The sequence below is a fragment of the Ostrea edulis genome, chromosome 5, assembly GCF_947568905.1.
Source record: "Ostrea edulis chromosome 5, xbOstEdul1.1, whole genome shotgun sequence".
NCBI lineage: Eukaryota > Metazoa > Mollusca > Bivalvia > Ostreida > Ostreidae > Ostrea > Ostrea edulis.
Genome location: NC_079168.1, coordinates 10705498 through 10720503, shown reverse-complemented (window position 1 = coordinate 10720503; position 15006 = coordinate 10705498). Strand labels below are relative to the sequence as shown.

At 33.4% G+C, this 15006-nt stretch overlaps 1 protein-coding gene across 6 annotated transcripts in view; it reads right to left on the bottom strand.

Moving 5' to 3' along the window:
• LOC125650083 (furin-like protease kpc-1) overlaps nt 1-15006 on the bottom strand; it is a 54899-nt gene that overhangs the window by 24651 nt on the left and 15242 nt on the right. For all 6 annotated transcript variants that reach the window (XM_048878037.2, XM_048878040.2, XM_056166646.1 and 3 more), the window contains exon 3: nt 13956-14075. In XM_048878037.2, the coding sequence (XP_048733994.2) occupies nt 13956-14075 (120 nt within the window). The remainder of the gene's footprint in view (nt 1-13955; nt 14076-15006) is intronic.

Below are 15006 nucleotides of genomic sequence, written 5' to 3'. Positions count from 1 at the left end.
AAGACCCAAGGCGAGGTGTCCTTCGGCAACATGATGAATTCTGATTACTAAATAAAGTAAATTAGGGAAACTGCAAGTAACCAACTCCATTTGTAAAACAATATATATCTAAATCTAACCCCTCACTTCTGCATTTTTACCCTTGACTTTCTTTCTCAACTCAGTCTGGTATTACCAAACCTTTTATTCTGTGTTATCATGCATGTGGGTTTTTCTCCATTAAATTTTCATCTTATTTCGTTCTATCCTATTCATTTTTAATACTGCATAATGTGGTATATAAAGAGCTTTGAGATGTTAACCAAAGCTTTTACTTGTAGGAGTAAAATATATATTGGTCAGGAGCTCAAAACCCTTACCAATCCATAAACTTACAACCAAATGGGAAATTCTAGATTCCCCCCTCCTGTCCACAATAAAAGTCCTGGTTACAGGCCTGCAATAAATACTATACTGTGTAATACCAGGTAATTAATGGCTAAAATTCACAAAGGTTGTTAGTATAGGCTTGACTTATGTCTCTGTGAAATCTACATGCAGTTTGACTTCATTTCAATGCACATTTGCAAGCCATCAAACCCAATGCTCATTTCCTCATGTTGATGCAATCTGAGTCTGCTACCAATGAGCAACACCACCTGTCAGTTTACCAAAACTATATACAGTGGTCGACTGTCCAATGTACAAAAATATCAATAGCATGACTTCCCAGAATCAACAGAAACCAAGACCCAACAGGAAATACCAGATTATATCTAAAAGCATAATACACAATATATTTGAAATTCACATACAAATTTAATACATAATTTTGTACCATTTTCATTGCTTTGATACCATCCCTTACTATCTAGGGTCAACTTATAGTCTACATTATTCCCTTATATGTTAGGTTTCCTTCAGTCTAGTCCTTTACTTGTGCATGCATTCATCTATATTCATCATTTATCTGTATACTTTTATTCAGCATCTGTTATGTCCTGCCTTGCCTTATCATAATTTAAACAAACTTGAATGTGAACTGTTGTTAATTTCTTGAGAAGATATTGTAAAAAATACAGATATTCTTAAATTACCATATATATATCTGGTATTTTGGCATGCTGGAAATATTAGAGGTATTTTTTTCTTTTTTGGCAGGTGAGAAACATTCATCAAATATAAAAGTGACAAAACCTTCATTTATACAAATAATACACTTAAATTAAATAATATTATGTTGTGCCAAACAATTAAACAACAAAATTACAAACTACTTTTTTTGAGAAAAATTTACCAAATATTTATGATTCCAAACTGAATCATATCCCTAAAATGTAAAACTTCAAACATGTTTGTGGCCCCACCTGAACTGGGGGTGGGATGTGGGGTATGTCAGTTGATTATATACGCTATATAGGTTGCTTGCGTATCACTTTGACAGATTGGTAGCTTCTGACTGGTTTTTAAGAAGAAAACCTTTGAAATAATATCCTATTTATCTCTATATGCAAGACATGACACCCCACTAGTGGCCCTGTCCATCTGCCAGACCTGTAGTCATGGTTTGAATAAATGTCATTCTAGATTTCTACATATACAAGGCTGCTTGCATACTAATGTGACAAAAGTGTACCTTTGTGGTTCTTAATTGAGCGAAATGTTCTAAAACAAAAGTAATTTCTGTACAAAAGCCATCAATTTGAAAGCCTTATTGTGACCCTAGCCCATGGGATCGTGGCTTTGAAATAAACTTGAAACTATGATGTGGATTATATCAAAAAAGCTTTCACACAAGTTTCTATTTTCAAGTCCAGCAGTTTGATTCTTGAGATTTTTAAACACTTCCCATCTTATTTTTCTTAATTATCTCCCTTGGAAGGTGGCATGGTCTATTTAGGGAAACAACCTTGAATTCCATTTCACCCAAGAATGATTCATTTAGAAATTAGCCCAGTGGTTGTTGAAAAGATGAAAATGTGAGACGTTCCAGCCAGACACACAGACAATGCAGAAAGACGGACTCATTGCATGACAAAACCAATTCAATACAAAAGCTGACATGTGAGCTTTCTGTACAAGACTAAAGGTGAGCCATACAAGAAAAAGTCATTTTTTGCCCACAATTGATATGAAAACTCAAAGAAAGGAAGAATCCTTCTACAAAAACAATACAAGACATACTCTTCCTGATGTTCTGACATTATACCATCAGTCAAGTAACTGGTTTCATTAATCTGGGCACCCAGTATCACACCGCACAATTTTTACAACAACACTTTCACTGATATACTCATGTTCTTCTTTTACGAACAAAATTTGTATCATTCGAACACTTCATAGCATAGTCTGTCATATGTTATCCAAACAACAATGAAAAATGCCAGGTCTTCCATGAATTTTTAATAAACCACAATCCATCTTTCATGAAATCATGTCAAAGTCAAAGAGATTTTGGTGTTAAAAACAAAGGTAAGAAGCAAAATTTCAGACAAGCATTTATTCTAATTTCCCTTTAGATTTACACTGACAGCATTTATTACATCTTGGCCTTCTCAATACACATTTACATTTGAATGGCAGCAGGTGTGCAGAAACAGGTAGATGGACTAATGGTCCGACTGCAAACAAAGAGCAGACCCTCTTTGCTGCTGAAGCCTATTGAAGACCATCAGGGATGTATGAAAAGCTTATAGCTAACACACAGAGAATCTAGAGCTATCTTGATCATCAATATTACGTATAGTTTGCACATGACACTATGTACAGACCGTTTCTTGCTAATGTTTCTTTAATACAAAGATCAATACACAGATATAGATTTTGGGGTCAGTACTAGTCTTAAATCCCTTGGAAATAAAAGTTCTGTTCTGCAATTGATTTTTTTATACATTCTGATCATTTAGTGGACGTATTTATTGAAATAGTCATAGTTGGTGGAACCTTCAATCAGAGTCATTAACTAGCATTTCAGTGTTTTGAATACCCTTAAGCTTAAGCATTGTTAGATTATAATGTATGAATTATCTGTATATAAGGAATAGATTATGAGGTTATTTGTATTGTAGAGGATTTTGAATTATTATCAATTTTATTCACAAATAGTGAAAGGGATTGTGGGCAGCAGCCACAGCCTATTTTAGCCCTCTCCCAGGATATACACAAACTATATTGGGATAATTTGCCGATTAGATCTATACGAATTGCCCTAATGTTTCCATTGTCTTTATACTCTCATAATACATTGTGTAAGCAGAATTTTTAGTGAGGATTTGATTTTAATGGCATTATTAGCAAGAGTGCTGAGATCGCTAAGATTGAATATCACTAACAATTCATTCCATATCGGAGGTCATAGTCAATTTCTTGAAATTATAAAGCCGCTAGAATTGGCTCTCGCTAAATATATATATATATACCCATTTTTATGGAAAAGCCACTAAATTGGTGTGTTGCTAAAAATTCCACTCATATGGTATTATTCCTTAAATAAAAGAATTGCTTGTGAGCAAGATAAAACATTGCAAGAAAAGCATTGTTGTTCTTTTTTTAAATTTTTTTTAAAATCTATTTAAAATTATAAAGGTCCCGATGCATTTTTCAAATATAACACTCAAGTTAGTTAAATGAGTATGAACTCTCTATCAATTAAGTGATGTATTTTGAATTTACATTAATAATTTTACATACACCAAAATTGAAAAATTAACAAATTGAGCTGATCTTAAATTCAGAATACCCGTAATTAACTTATTGTTTCTTTTGATAAATATATCGTTTGTCAATTAGTTAAAAGATCAGTGCTTTCATTGAGAAATAAAGTACATTGAAATAGCACAGGTTTATTACCGACAAAACATAAGAAATGTAACATGAGGTCCACAGACCTAATCGGTCATCTATGTAACAGTTAAAAGTACATATATCACTATAGCCTCTTAAAGGGCTACATAATCTATAATTTCCCTCTTTTGCATATCTAAATTCTAATATTCAACAGCAGTATAAAACAAGATGTAACAGTATAATTTTAAAAACACAAATGCTCCAAAACGTGCCTATATAGAAGAAAAACTTAATTCACACAATGTCATAAATGTTGATTAACACTATTATATGACTATTCTGGACCTACCCTTGAATTCAGAACCACCAGAGGTTGCAAAATTATTAATTTCAGTACATCCCTTTCTGCTTTTTCTTAATATTCTTAGTTTTCATATTGTATTATTAAAATTAAGTCTTTCAAATGATACACATTTAATCACTAATATGACCATTTTGACCCCACCCCGATAACAAATTCCCTATCCCTGGGACAATGAAATTTACAAGCTTGGTAAAGGGCTACCAGATTGCTCCATCTAATTTAAATATCCATTTAGTTTCATTTCAATATCAATAGCATTAAAGAAGATGTTATTCAAATGCTTTACACATATAAACTATAAGCCAAATTTCACCCCACCCTGGATTCAGAACTTCTACCCTGGGATCATGAAATTTACAATTCTGGTTGAGGCCTTCAATCCTGCTCAACATGACTATATGCATCTAGTTTTTCTTACACATTTTGAAAACTGGTCATTTTTTGCCCCACCCCAGACCCCATGGGTGTAGGAATTCTGAAATTTACAATTTATGTCCCCCTTGTCCCAAAGATGCCTGAGACATACCAAATTTGAAACAATTTATAAGGGTAATTATAATAAAGTTTAAAACAACCAATTTTTAACCAACGATGCACATTTACGCGACAACGAACACAGACCAATAGCAATTTTAGGTCACCGGAGTAATTCAGTTGACCTAAAAATATAATACAACATTTTCCCTATAGAAAGTTTTAAATAATATATGTAATACAAAAGGCAATTAGCAATGCAGTAACTAATTGCTTTATTGATTGACAGATGTCGACTTAAAAGCACATCACTGCTGATTTTATTTCTTATTGTCCTGATACTTATAAGAGACATGCAGATATACATTGGAACTTTACCACACCCCTTCTGATGAGACAGTAACTTGCACTGATCACAATAATTCCCCTCTATCTACCTGTAATGTGGTACTCAGACTAAGACCACTGTTATTAACTTGTTAAGGTCTTAAAAGTAAGAACCATCATAAATATGAACTACACCAAGGTCGATATTTCTACTGTCAGACCAGGATTATCAGTTACCAATGACCTGACCTATCTGTTTTTATGCCTGATCACCGGATATTAGATAAAGTTCATTTGACAGTAGATTTCCTGGAGCAAAGTTAAATCATCTGAAATGTGCGGATTGCACTTTTTCAATACAATTACTGTCCAATTTTGGTGTCATTAGAAAGCAATCCTGATGCTCCGACAATGTCAGGACGCATATTTGTGGATCTTCATGTATTTATGCTGATATCTGGAAAAATATTTTGTATTTGGATCAATAGGAAACTCTGTCGTTAAAGGTCCTAGTCTGCCATTAGACACATTGTCCAGTCCTTGTTCTACACAATGGATAGGGAAACTCTTCAAATGCCAGTTGCTTTATTATGCCTCTGCAAACCATTATGGATCACACAAAGTGGCATATGCTGGAATTCCAGCATTATGGGAATGGTCCACAGATCTATCCAAAACGCTGTAGTCAGCTGGTTTTGGTAATGCATGTATTACATAATAGCATGGAGGCAAATTATAAGGTTTTTCTGCCAAAACAACTTCACAGTTAAAAGTCAATACTAATTAAATTTCAACTTCCTAACTTGAAAAATTCAATGCAGTACAGCATTAAATTCGATGCGAGTAAAACTTGATTGAATTTATTGACGTGTTGGAGACATTAGTTCATCATTACATAACTAAAATTTTTCTTTGAAATAAATCCTGGAAATAATACACATATCAAATGTATAACAAGTAATATAATAATGGGATGGCACTGCTTCTATTGATAATTAACAGGACGCGTGTTTTCACATATCCCTGAACATTGAAAAGGAAATCTGTAATGGATGGATGTACAATAATATTTTGAAATTGAAAAATTTCAAATTTACTTTATTTAGTTTTAAAAATGCAGTTTTAGCAAAAAGTAATCTGAAGAAGAAAAAAAACCCGATTGACATGAACATACGATTAACAGATCAGTAGTCAACTCGCTGACCTTGAATTTGTCTCAAGCAATCAGAAGCCACTGTAACCATTTCATAAGATTAACTTAAGATCTGGTAACATTGGAAATGTGAAAAATTTATGAAAAGGAATACACAAATCTAGATTTTAAAAAAGTTCACTTTAAGAGTCTATGAACCAGGTGAGCTAAAAAAAACAACAACCCCAAAACCTGAAGTTAACACCCAAATTTTATACAGGCTGCAACATATATGACACTATTTGACAATGTGATCTGTTGAAGAATTGTAAATGTACAGATTCGAAAGTTGGTGTAATATTTTATGTTCTAATTTTCTAGACTTTAAAAAGAGATTTCCACAAAATCATAAATATCACTGATTTCCTAAGGTTTTGTTCCAGTTCACTTCAATCCAAAACTGATAACATATAATATAACCACTGTGTTAATGAAAAAAGCTGGGCAGTTTAAAATTCAAGGACTGTTGGGGTGAAAACTTTAAAACAACACCAAAACATCCGTATCAACACTTAGATTTACCAAACTCTTTCAGAGTGAACCTAGGTGATAAGAAATTTGTATTAACCTGCAATGCCTCTTTCTTAGAAGCCTTATAATCAGTCACATGTAGCATTTTTTGGGGACCCCTTCAGTACAGCAGTGCCAAGCAACATACATCTCACTTCATAATACAGATATTCTGCCTACCTTTCACACACCAATTATTGCAAACCCTGATAAGATGCACATCACTGGAACAGCTTCTTGGCTGCCCATTGTGCCATCTATTTAGGCAGGTTTTTCTTGAGAGATTTACTTGTAGGTATTATGAGCCCCCCACCTATATATCGTTTTATTTCACAACCAGTGGATAAAATATTTTAGAGTCCGATACATATTTGACTTTTAATCAATGATGTAGATCACAGTATCTTTTGTATCAATTTGAACAAATGAAAAATCATTTAAAGCTGTATGACCCGATGTTCATCACTGTATAATTTTTGTACATAATTACTTTAAAGCAGATTAATTACTTTATAAAGTTATTAACTTTCCCTTAATTACATGCTTGAAAACATCTGCATGTAAAAGAAAACAGTGCGAATATTATTTTAGAAAGTAAATATAGTGGCTACATATATAAATCATCCCATAATAGACGTCTATAAATAGACCCACACGCGTCAGGGGAATCCCAACATGATGTATTAACTCATACGCAAATATCTAGTTTTAAGGCGGAAAGAGCGTAAAACAACGAATTACTAAGAGGTATTTGATATTTTTATTTCTATTAAACTTATGGTACGGTACTGTTATAACAAAATACACAGCTTTACACAGATAAGACCACCGATGATATGAAAGTTTGAACTGGTCACGTGACTGTCACTTGAAATGGCAGAGTGACGCAGCTATTTGTAAACATCGATTTAAAATCAAATTATTTGCGATGATTTAATAGCGTTTTTACGAGATGGAAAAAATATTGTAATTAATAAAACATTTTGCAAAAAGTATACATAGGAAAATCATTATTTTTTTATAAAGAAATCTCTTAGTAAAAGGTTGCATAAATTAAGACACGATCAAATTCCAAAGAGAAATCTGGAGACCACCACATAAAAAAAAAGATGAATTCTGAATTTCTATTGTTAAATTTTTTTTAAGGGTGGACAACTCAGGAAAAATGTCAAGTGCAAAAACTTCACATTACTAAAATTCTAAAATTAAAACAGTCAACTGAAACTGGTTCATGATATATAATCTTAAAACAACTGACAATACTATATTGCATTCCTTTTGATGGATCAATCATCTTAATAAAATATTGTTCCTTCTTGAATTCACTACATTTAATTAATGTACAATACAAAGCTATATATACACGATATTTTCTGGTTTAAAAAATTATTCTGAATTTGACAGTTTATTTTATACAAAGCTATATATACACGATATTTTCTGGTTTACTTATTCTGAATCTGACACAGTTTGTTTTATTCATTTATGTACAATACAAAGCTATATATACACCATATTTTCTGGTTTACTTATTCTGAATTTGACACAGTTTGTTTTATTCATTCTCATGATTCTGACATGTAGACATGAACAATACCGGAAACCCACTTTTATTCCCAAGATTTGCAAGAACATCTAACTGAGATTGAGAACATCTATCCGAGAACATCTAACCGAGATTGAGAACATCTAACCACAAACATTTCTTGCAGTAAACCAGTCCTTTAATGTGTTTCTTGTATTTGTTTAAGATAATCTTGGTCCTGAAAATTAATCACTGTGAACCAGTTCTACATTATTCGTAAACCATGAAATAAAGTCATGAATAAGATTTGGTTTTACAGTATATTCAATGGTCTTGGCCCCTAAGTAAGGTTCATGTAAACTTTAAAGAGATTTAACTCTCTTTTCATCTGCACATTTGAGCTTTCATCTCATATCCACCAAGGTGTTTCAGTATCAAAGTTGTCTTTGAAGGTCAAGCTTCAAATGCCTACATGTTGCCTTGGAAGTATATTTTTCCTACTAAATTGTGAGTTTGGTACAGACTCAAATAGACAGGTCCATTCTAGCTATTTTTTTCCTCCAAACATACAATGTAATGGCTGTGTTGTTTATTCAACATTTAAGTCTACCATTGCTTTCATCCTCAAAGCCATTTTTATCATCAAGATTGAACCGTTACAAAACATTTACCAAAAGAAGGATCTTCCTCATAAATCAGTTATCATCAATAAATTGTATCTAGCTTTGCCAATAGACAGAAACCAGGATAGTTCAGGGAGCCACATGGTATTAAAATGCCAAAACGTCACATAAAGAAGATTGGAATTTCCTGAAAAACGGAAGCCTCTACCCAGTGGTGAAGGGCAGCCACTATATTCATCTTCTCTCCCCTTAGTACAAAGGCATGTCATCAATTATAATACCACCTATCAAATCAGATCTGACAACTGAATGATGATAACCTGATCATAAACTGTATCGTACCTCCCATAACGTCTTACTGAAAGACTATGAAAAACTAGTCATAACTACATACCAGTTTTTCTGCAAGCATAATTCAACTTCATAAAATATTTTACTAGTACTTTTATTTTCTTTAAGAAAAAGAACAAATTAAAGTAAATCTGATCCTCAAATAAATTGATACAAGAAAATCTATATTTTAGGAAATATTTTGTACATATATATTTTTCTGTGAGTATGATTTATATAATGTGTGCAATGTAAGGCTTTATTTCAGGTCCCTTAAATGCCCATAAATTGCGCTAAATGGCCATTTTGATCCTTTCTGTTTTAATTCTAACAATGCAGCAGCCCCGTCTCATCTTCTGTACAGCCCTGTAGCGAGGTGTCACTGGAGGCAAGCAAAGGATGCCGAGGCAAGCAATTTCTACATCATGATTTATGTCTTTGGAAATGATATTAATTTTTTCCTGAGGGGTCTCTAATTCGAAAGCATGCAAACTTGCATTGTTAGCATTTTGCTTTGGAATCAATACTAGGAATTTTTCTGGTAGAATTTATCACAAAGGAGGAATGTGGTCCTCTGAATATCGATGATAATGTCAGTTCCCAGTGCTAAGGCATTTTATTTTCCTCTTTGTGTAACAAGCATTTAGCCTATATGTCTACTGGGTACCAGTAAACTGAATGATTAACACACACTAAACATGTGACAATATATTACATTATGTATCTTACTTCAAGAGGATAGAAAAGTTCTCCCTTACGAGTTTTCTTTGAAAGTATGACATTATACGCTTAAGTTTCTTCTTCAAGACAAAGTGAGAGAAAAAACATGTACTATTTGTTACCAATAGACAATGTAGAAAAGCATCATGAAATGTTACCATAATAGGGCAGATGGTTAAATACCAGTTTCATATTACATAAAGTCTAACCTGCATAAGGGCAATTTGTTCAGCACAGGCATTTTTCATTGTCTGGTAAAAACAGCTAGTCTGTCAATAAAATTTCTCCTCTTGATCTCTGAACAAGGGATAATTAGAAACCCCTTGAGAACCTAGAAAAATGTTCCATCCAATATATTCCCCTTATCAGAGATTTTATATTACACAAACTATGACTTTTGTGATTTTTCCCATCAAAATGATGCTCTCTAGGCATTTAAAATATCCCTCCTCGTCATCCACCAGGACAGATTAAGTTTCTTTCCAACTTTTTTTTTCTCTCGGTTGCAGGCTTAAATTTCTTCCAGTGTTAGTACAGTGTGTTCAGTATTTCGCTTCCTCAACTACTGCGTTACAATAGCTTCAAACTTAAGTTCTTCAACATGTTCTGTATAATACACACCAGGACACTACAAATGACATTTGATGTGGTCTTTTCATGACAATATTGGCCTGGTCAGGCATTGGTTGACCGAGGCCATAGGTCGAGGTCAACCAACATCTGATCATGCCCATATAGTCACAAGTAGATCAAATCAAAAATCAATAACTGTTTTATGAAATGGTCAGGAAATTCACAACAGTTAAGTTTTCATAAAAAATTTCTTTATTCCTTCAACAAATAAAAACATGTGCATCATAACACATTATAACAAGTGAACATTTCAACAGTTATAACCCAGAAACTGTAACAGTATATAATCAAACGGATTCTCAATTTTTTTTCATGATGTAGGTGATAGGGATTTGACAATAATTAGCAATGTTTGGTAAAGCTATTAACCAGTGGCGGATTTTCAAATTTTCAAATTTAAGGTAAATTGTGGTATCTTTTTCAGTAAAATGTATTAAACGTTATAAGCAGCAATAATTTCATCCACTCCCGGAGAAATAAATGAAAAAATCTTTAAATTTCTTGAATTACTTTGATGGGATAACTTAATTTTTTCCAAAAACCCCCAATATTTGCGTCATTTTATTAATTTCACCTTCTAAAAAATGATAGAAAATAGTACAAATGACTAAATAGGAGACATATTTCTAGCCCTGTAAAGTCCAGGAGTTTCTGGAGGCTTCGCCCCCTGGGCCCCAACTAGGGCTTCGCCCTGGACCCACTGGGGGCCTAAAGGCGGCCCCCAGAGCTCCTGCCTCATAAAGTGGCGCCCCCCCCCCCCCCCCCCCGTAACTGTAATTCCTGGATCCGCCCCTGTTAACGATATTAAATTTGACTTACTGACCACTGTCGATATGTTAAAACATGCCATTTGATGGTCGATAAAAATGTCAGAAAATTTATGGGTGGTCAGGAGAGAAATCCTGAATAAACCTCCCAATATTAATATTGAGGTGAGTTCACTCTGGGGTACATGCCAGCTTGTCTGGACCAATCAGAGAGCATCAAAATTCCTGATCATTGAATAAATACTGTTATGTATGGTTACAAATGATACAATGACCCTCAGTATAGAGCAAGAAGTATGGCATAACAACACCTGGACAGTCTTACACTGAGGGAAACAGAAAATTATCAATGAAAGTGTTATTCTCTCTTCTCAGTAGGCCAGGGTCACTACCTATCTGTACAAAGAGACTTGTCAGGTTACACAAGTTTTTGTTTTCGACCTGTCAGATCTTTTCTAAGTTAAGAAATGCAAATACATTGTAACAAAGAAGCCTCAGTAAATATTTCTTAGTCTTGTTTCATTGAATTGCTCCACGTAATTCACATTCAATGTCATGCTTTTTGCAAAGCAGTAAAACAAAACAGCATCATTTTAACCCAAATGACTTTCAAACAACCAGATTCAACTTCGAAACCTCTCTTTTTCAAAAATAGCTCAACAAACTATTAATGTTACTGAAGACACTCCTTGCATCTACAAAAATACAGTGCTTTCAAAACCCTTTAACACACTTGAATCCTCATCACAGAAATAATGATGATGAAATTAACCACATTATCATTTCTGTTTGCTGTCATCTATTCTAGATTATTCTGAAAAACAAGTAGAATATATTGGGGGATGACTCTGACCATCTTTGACATTGATTTGCCAACAACATCATCCTGTTCCAATTTACAATTTTCAGTTATACATAAATAAAAACAAAAACAACTCAAGCATATTTGCTTTGGCATGCAAACTCAATCTATTTCTTCACAGGATCACCAGCTCCGAGATAGAAATGTATTAGTTTCGAAGTCAAAACAAAGAAGAGTACATCACTGGATAACTAATTACCTCCCCTTCTGTTTCTGAAACTGTCATTTCAACAGGGATTATTATCAGTAATGTGTGGGGTTCATTGAAAGAAAACAAGTTAGAAATTACCTCTTTCTCATTATCACAACTATGAAACAATTTCTGCCGAACCCCTAGGAGGCTAAAATTGAAATTTACAGAAAACAAATTTTAAAGACGTCTTTGCAGGAAGCCACTTGTCTGCGTCAATACTACCAATATACATATATGTTTTCATGAAAGAATTTCCAATCGACATAAAACCTTGTGATTCATATCATTGAAATTTTTTCCTTCATATTATGTATGATATCAAAATCAATTAGACTACTGGAATTTTTACTGCACCTTCCTTCTTTTAAAGAAAAATTAATTCACCTTTTCAAAAACAACATATGATGGCTTTTGATCAGACTGGGCCTCAAGAGTGTGAAATGTACTTCTAACTAGGAATTATTCTGCAACAAGTGTCTACAACTTGGCGCTAAAAAATTCTTTATTGGCAGTCAAAATCTTAATTCTAAACCTATATATTTTTAAGCAAGCTAAAAAAAATTTACACTTCATTTTAAAAATAACCCTAATAACTCAAATCGTTAATGTTAATGCTTTCAGCCTTGATAATTTTTTTCCTGTGGATTTATCTATAGATTTTCAGTGCACAAATCATTTTGTTCTAAATAAACTACACGTATATCACTAGTCCGGGGCTCCAGTGTAAATTGCATGCAGAATTTAATAGTACATTCTATTTAAAATGATCGTTCTATTTATTCTTTGATTAAAACAATAAAATTAGACCTTGTCATATGTAAGAGCTCTGTAGTATAATGAATTAATGGCTAGTGTCAAAAGCACAGTTTAAATATCATGTCAGTAGAATCTCCACATTTAAATGAAGAGGATGATACCTGGAGTTGAAACCAGAAGGGAATACTCTGAATAAAGAAGTGGATTGATCAATTATGAATACAAAGCAGACTGTTTGATGCTGATGAATATGCATTGATTTTTAATCTGATAATTATACCTTTAAGTCACCTAAAATTGTCAGGCAGCTCCATGTCCGTGAACTCTTGTGGTCTTGATGTTCACTTATATACGGACCCTGGACCACCTCCTGAATTTCCATTATAACCTTGCTTTTTGTTGGGTGAATGCCTTCTTGTGAAACAGTTTTTTGCTCTCTTTCATTTTTAAATTAGTTCTAATTTTCAATTATCCTGGTTCTTTTACACTTTATCACAACTTACCAGGCTTCACATCTGGGGTCACCTAGGATTGCTGTATCACAAATTACCAGGCTTCACATCCGGGGTCACCTCGGATCACTATCACAACTTACCAGGTTTCATATCCGGGGTCACTGCGGATCGCTGTATCACAGCTTAACAGGCTTCACATCCGGGGTCACCTTGGATCGCTGTATCACAACTTACCAGGTCAGACCAACTACTAGATGTTGATCGAGGTTGCAATATCACATATAATAATGATGGAGAAAATAACAAATTTGACACCTTCTGAAACCATTGTATTCTATTATTTCAATGCCTTCTCTCTTTAAAAACACTTTCTCCTATATTCAATATTATGGTGCATAATTGCCAATAAATCATACAAAGTATGAAAACAATAGTTAATTAATATGACAAAAATCTTACCAGGTACCACATCCGGGGCCACTTAGGATCGTTGAACTTATCGCTGAAGTGCATGCTGCTTGGATAATATATGTTACGTTTTACCCGTTTTTTAACAATTTGCTGTTCTACCCATTTCACCTGCAAAAAAATAGGTAAAATTTATTTGACATGACTGAAAACTTTACACATTGATACATGTTAAGAATGAGTTTTACTAATACATGTAGTCTAAATTGGTTATAATTCTGACCATAATTTTAAATTACAGTATGTAAAATCACCATTATTTTATTCTGTTTGAAAGTAGAATATATGCTATGCATGCATCCACCATGACCATATTAGGATAATTAAAGCACCATATACCTCAATGTTGCTTATCATAAATAATGTAAACAATTAATGCAAGCAGCCACTGATTTCCATTCCAAATCCACATTTTCAATAACTTTCAATGAAAACATAAAACTTAATTTTTTGTTTTCATTCCTTTTTCAGTTTGTCAACATGGAAATCAGTATAATGAATTTCAGAAAAATCAAAGAATGTGTAAAACTCAGAACCAGAAATGGCTGTAATTGTACCAATTTTTAAGTATCAACTACTTAATTTGGTTCAAAATGTTTCCATAACATAATTTGAAGAAACAAATTTGACCAATCATTTTGAGAATTTATATAATTGTGATGATGCTCTATAATACAATTTTTAATCAATCCATCTTATAGCCATATTGCCCCAATCTGAGCAATTGGTCAAACATTAAGAATAAAGTATTTTGTTAGTATTGATTCTAAAAAAAATTCTTAGATACCCCACTACTTAATTAAACACATCCTACAACAAGTTTATATAAACACTACCCCCCACAACAAAACACAGGTGAATGTCTTTCTGAGAAGCCTAAAAGAAGCAGATGGAAGCGAGAAAACGTCAATGTTTATTGTAGCTGGAAGCCCATATCCATCACGGTCTCTGTAACTGTTACACAAACACAGAGTAGAATGCCTGCCTACTACATTCCTCCCCATCCTCATCATCCATCAGTTGTCATCACTGCTTGATAGCT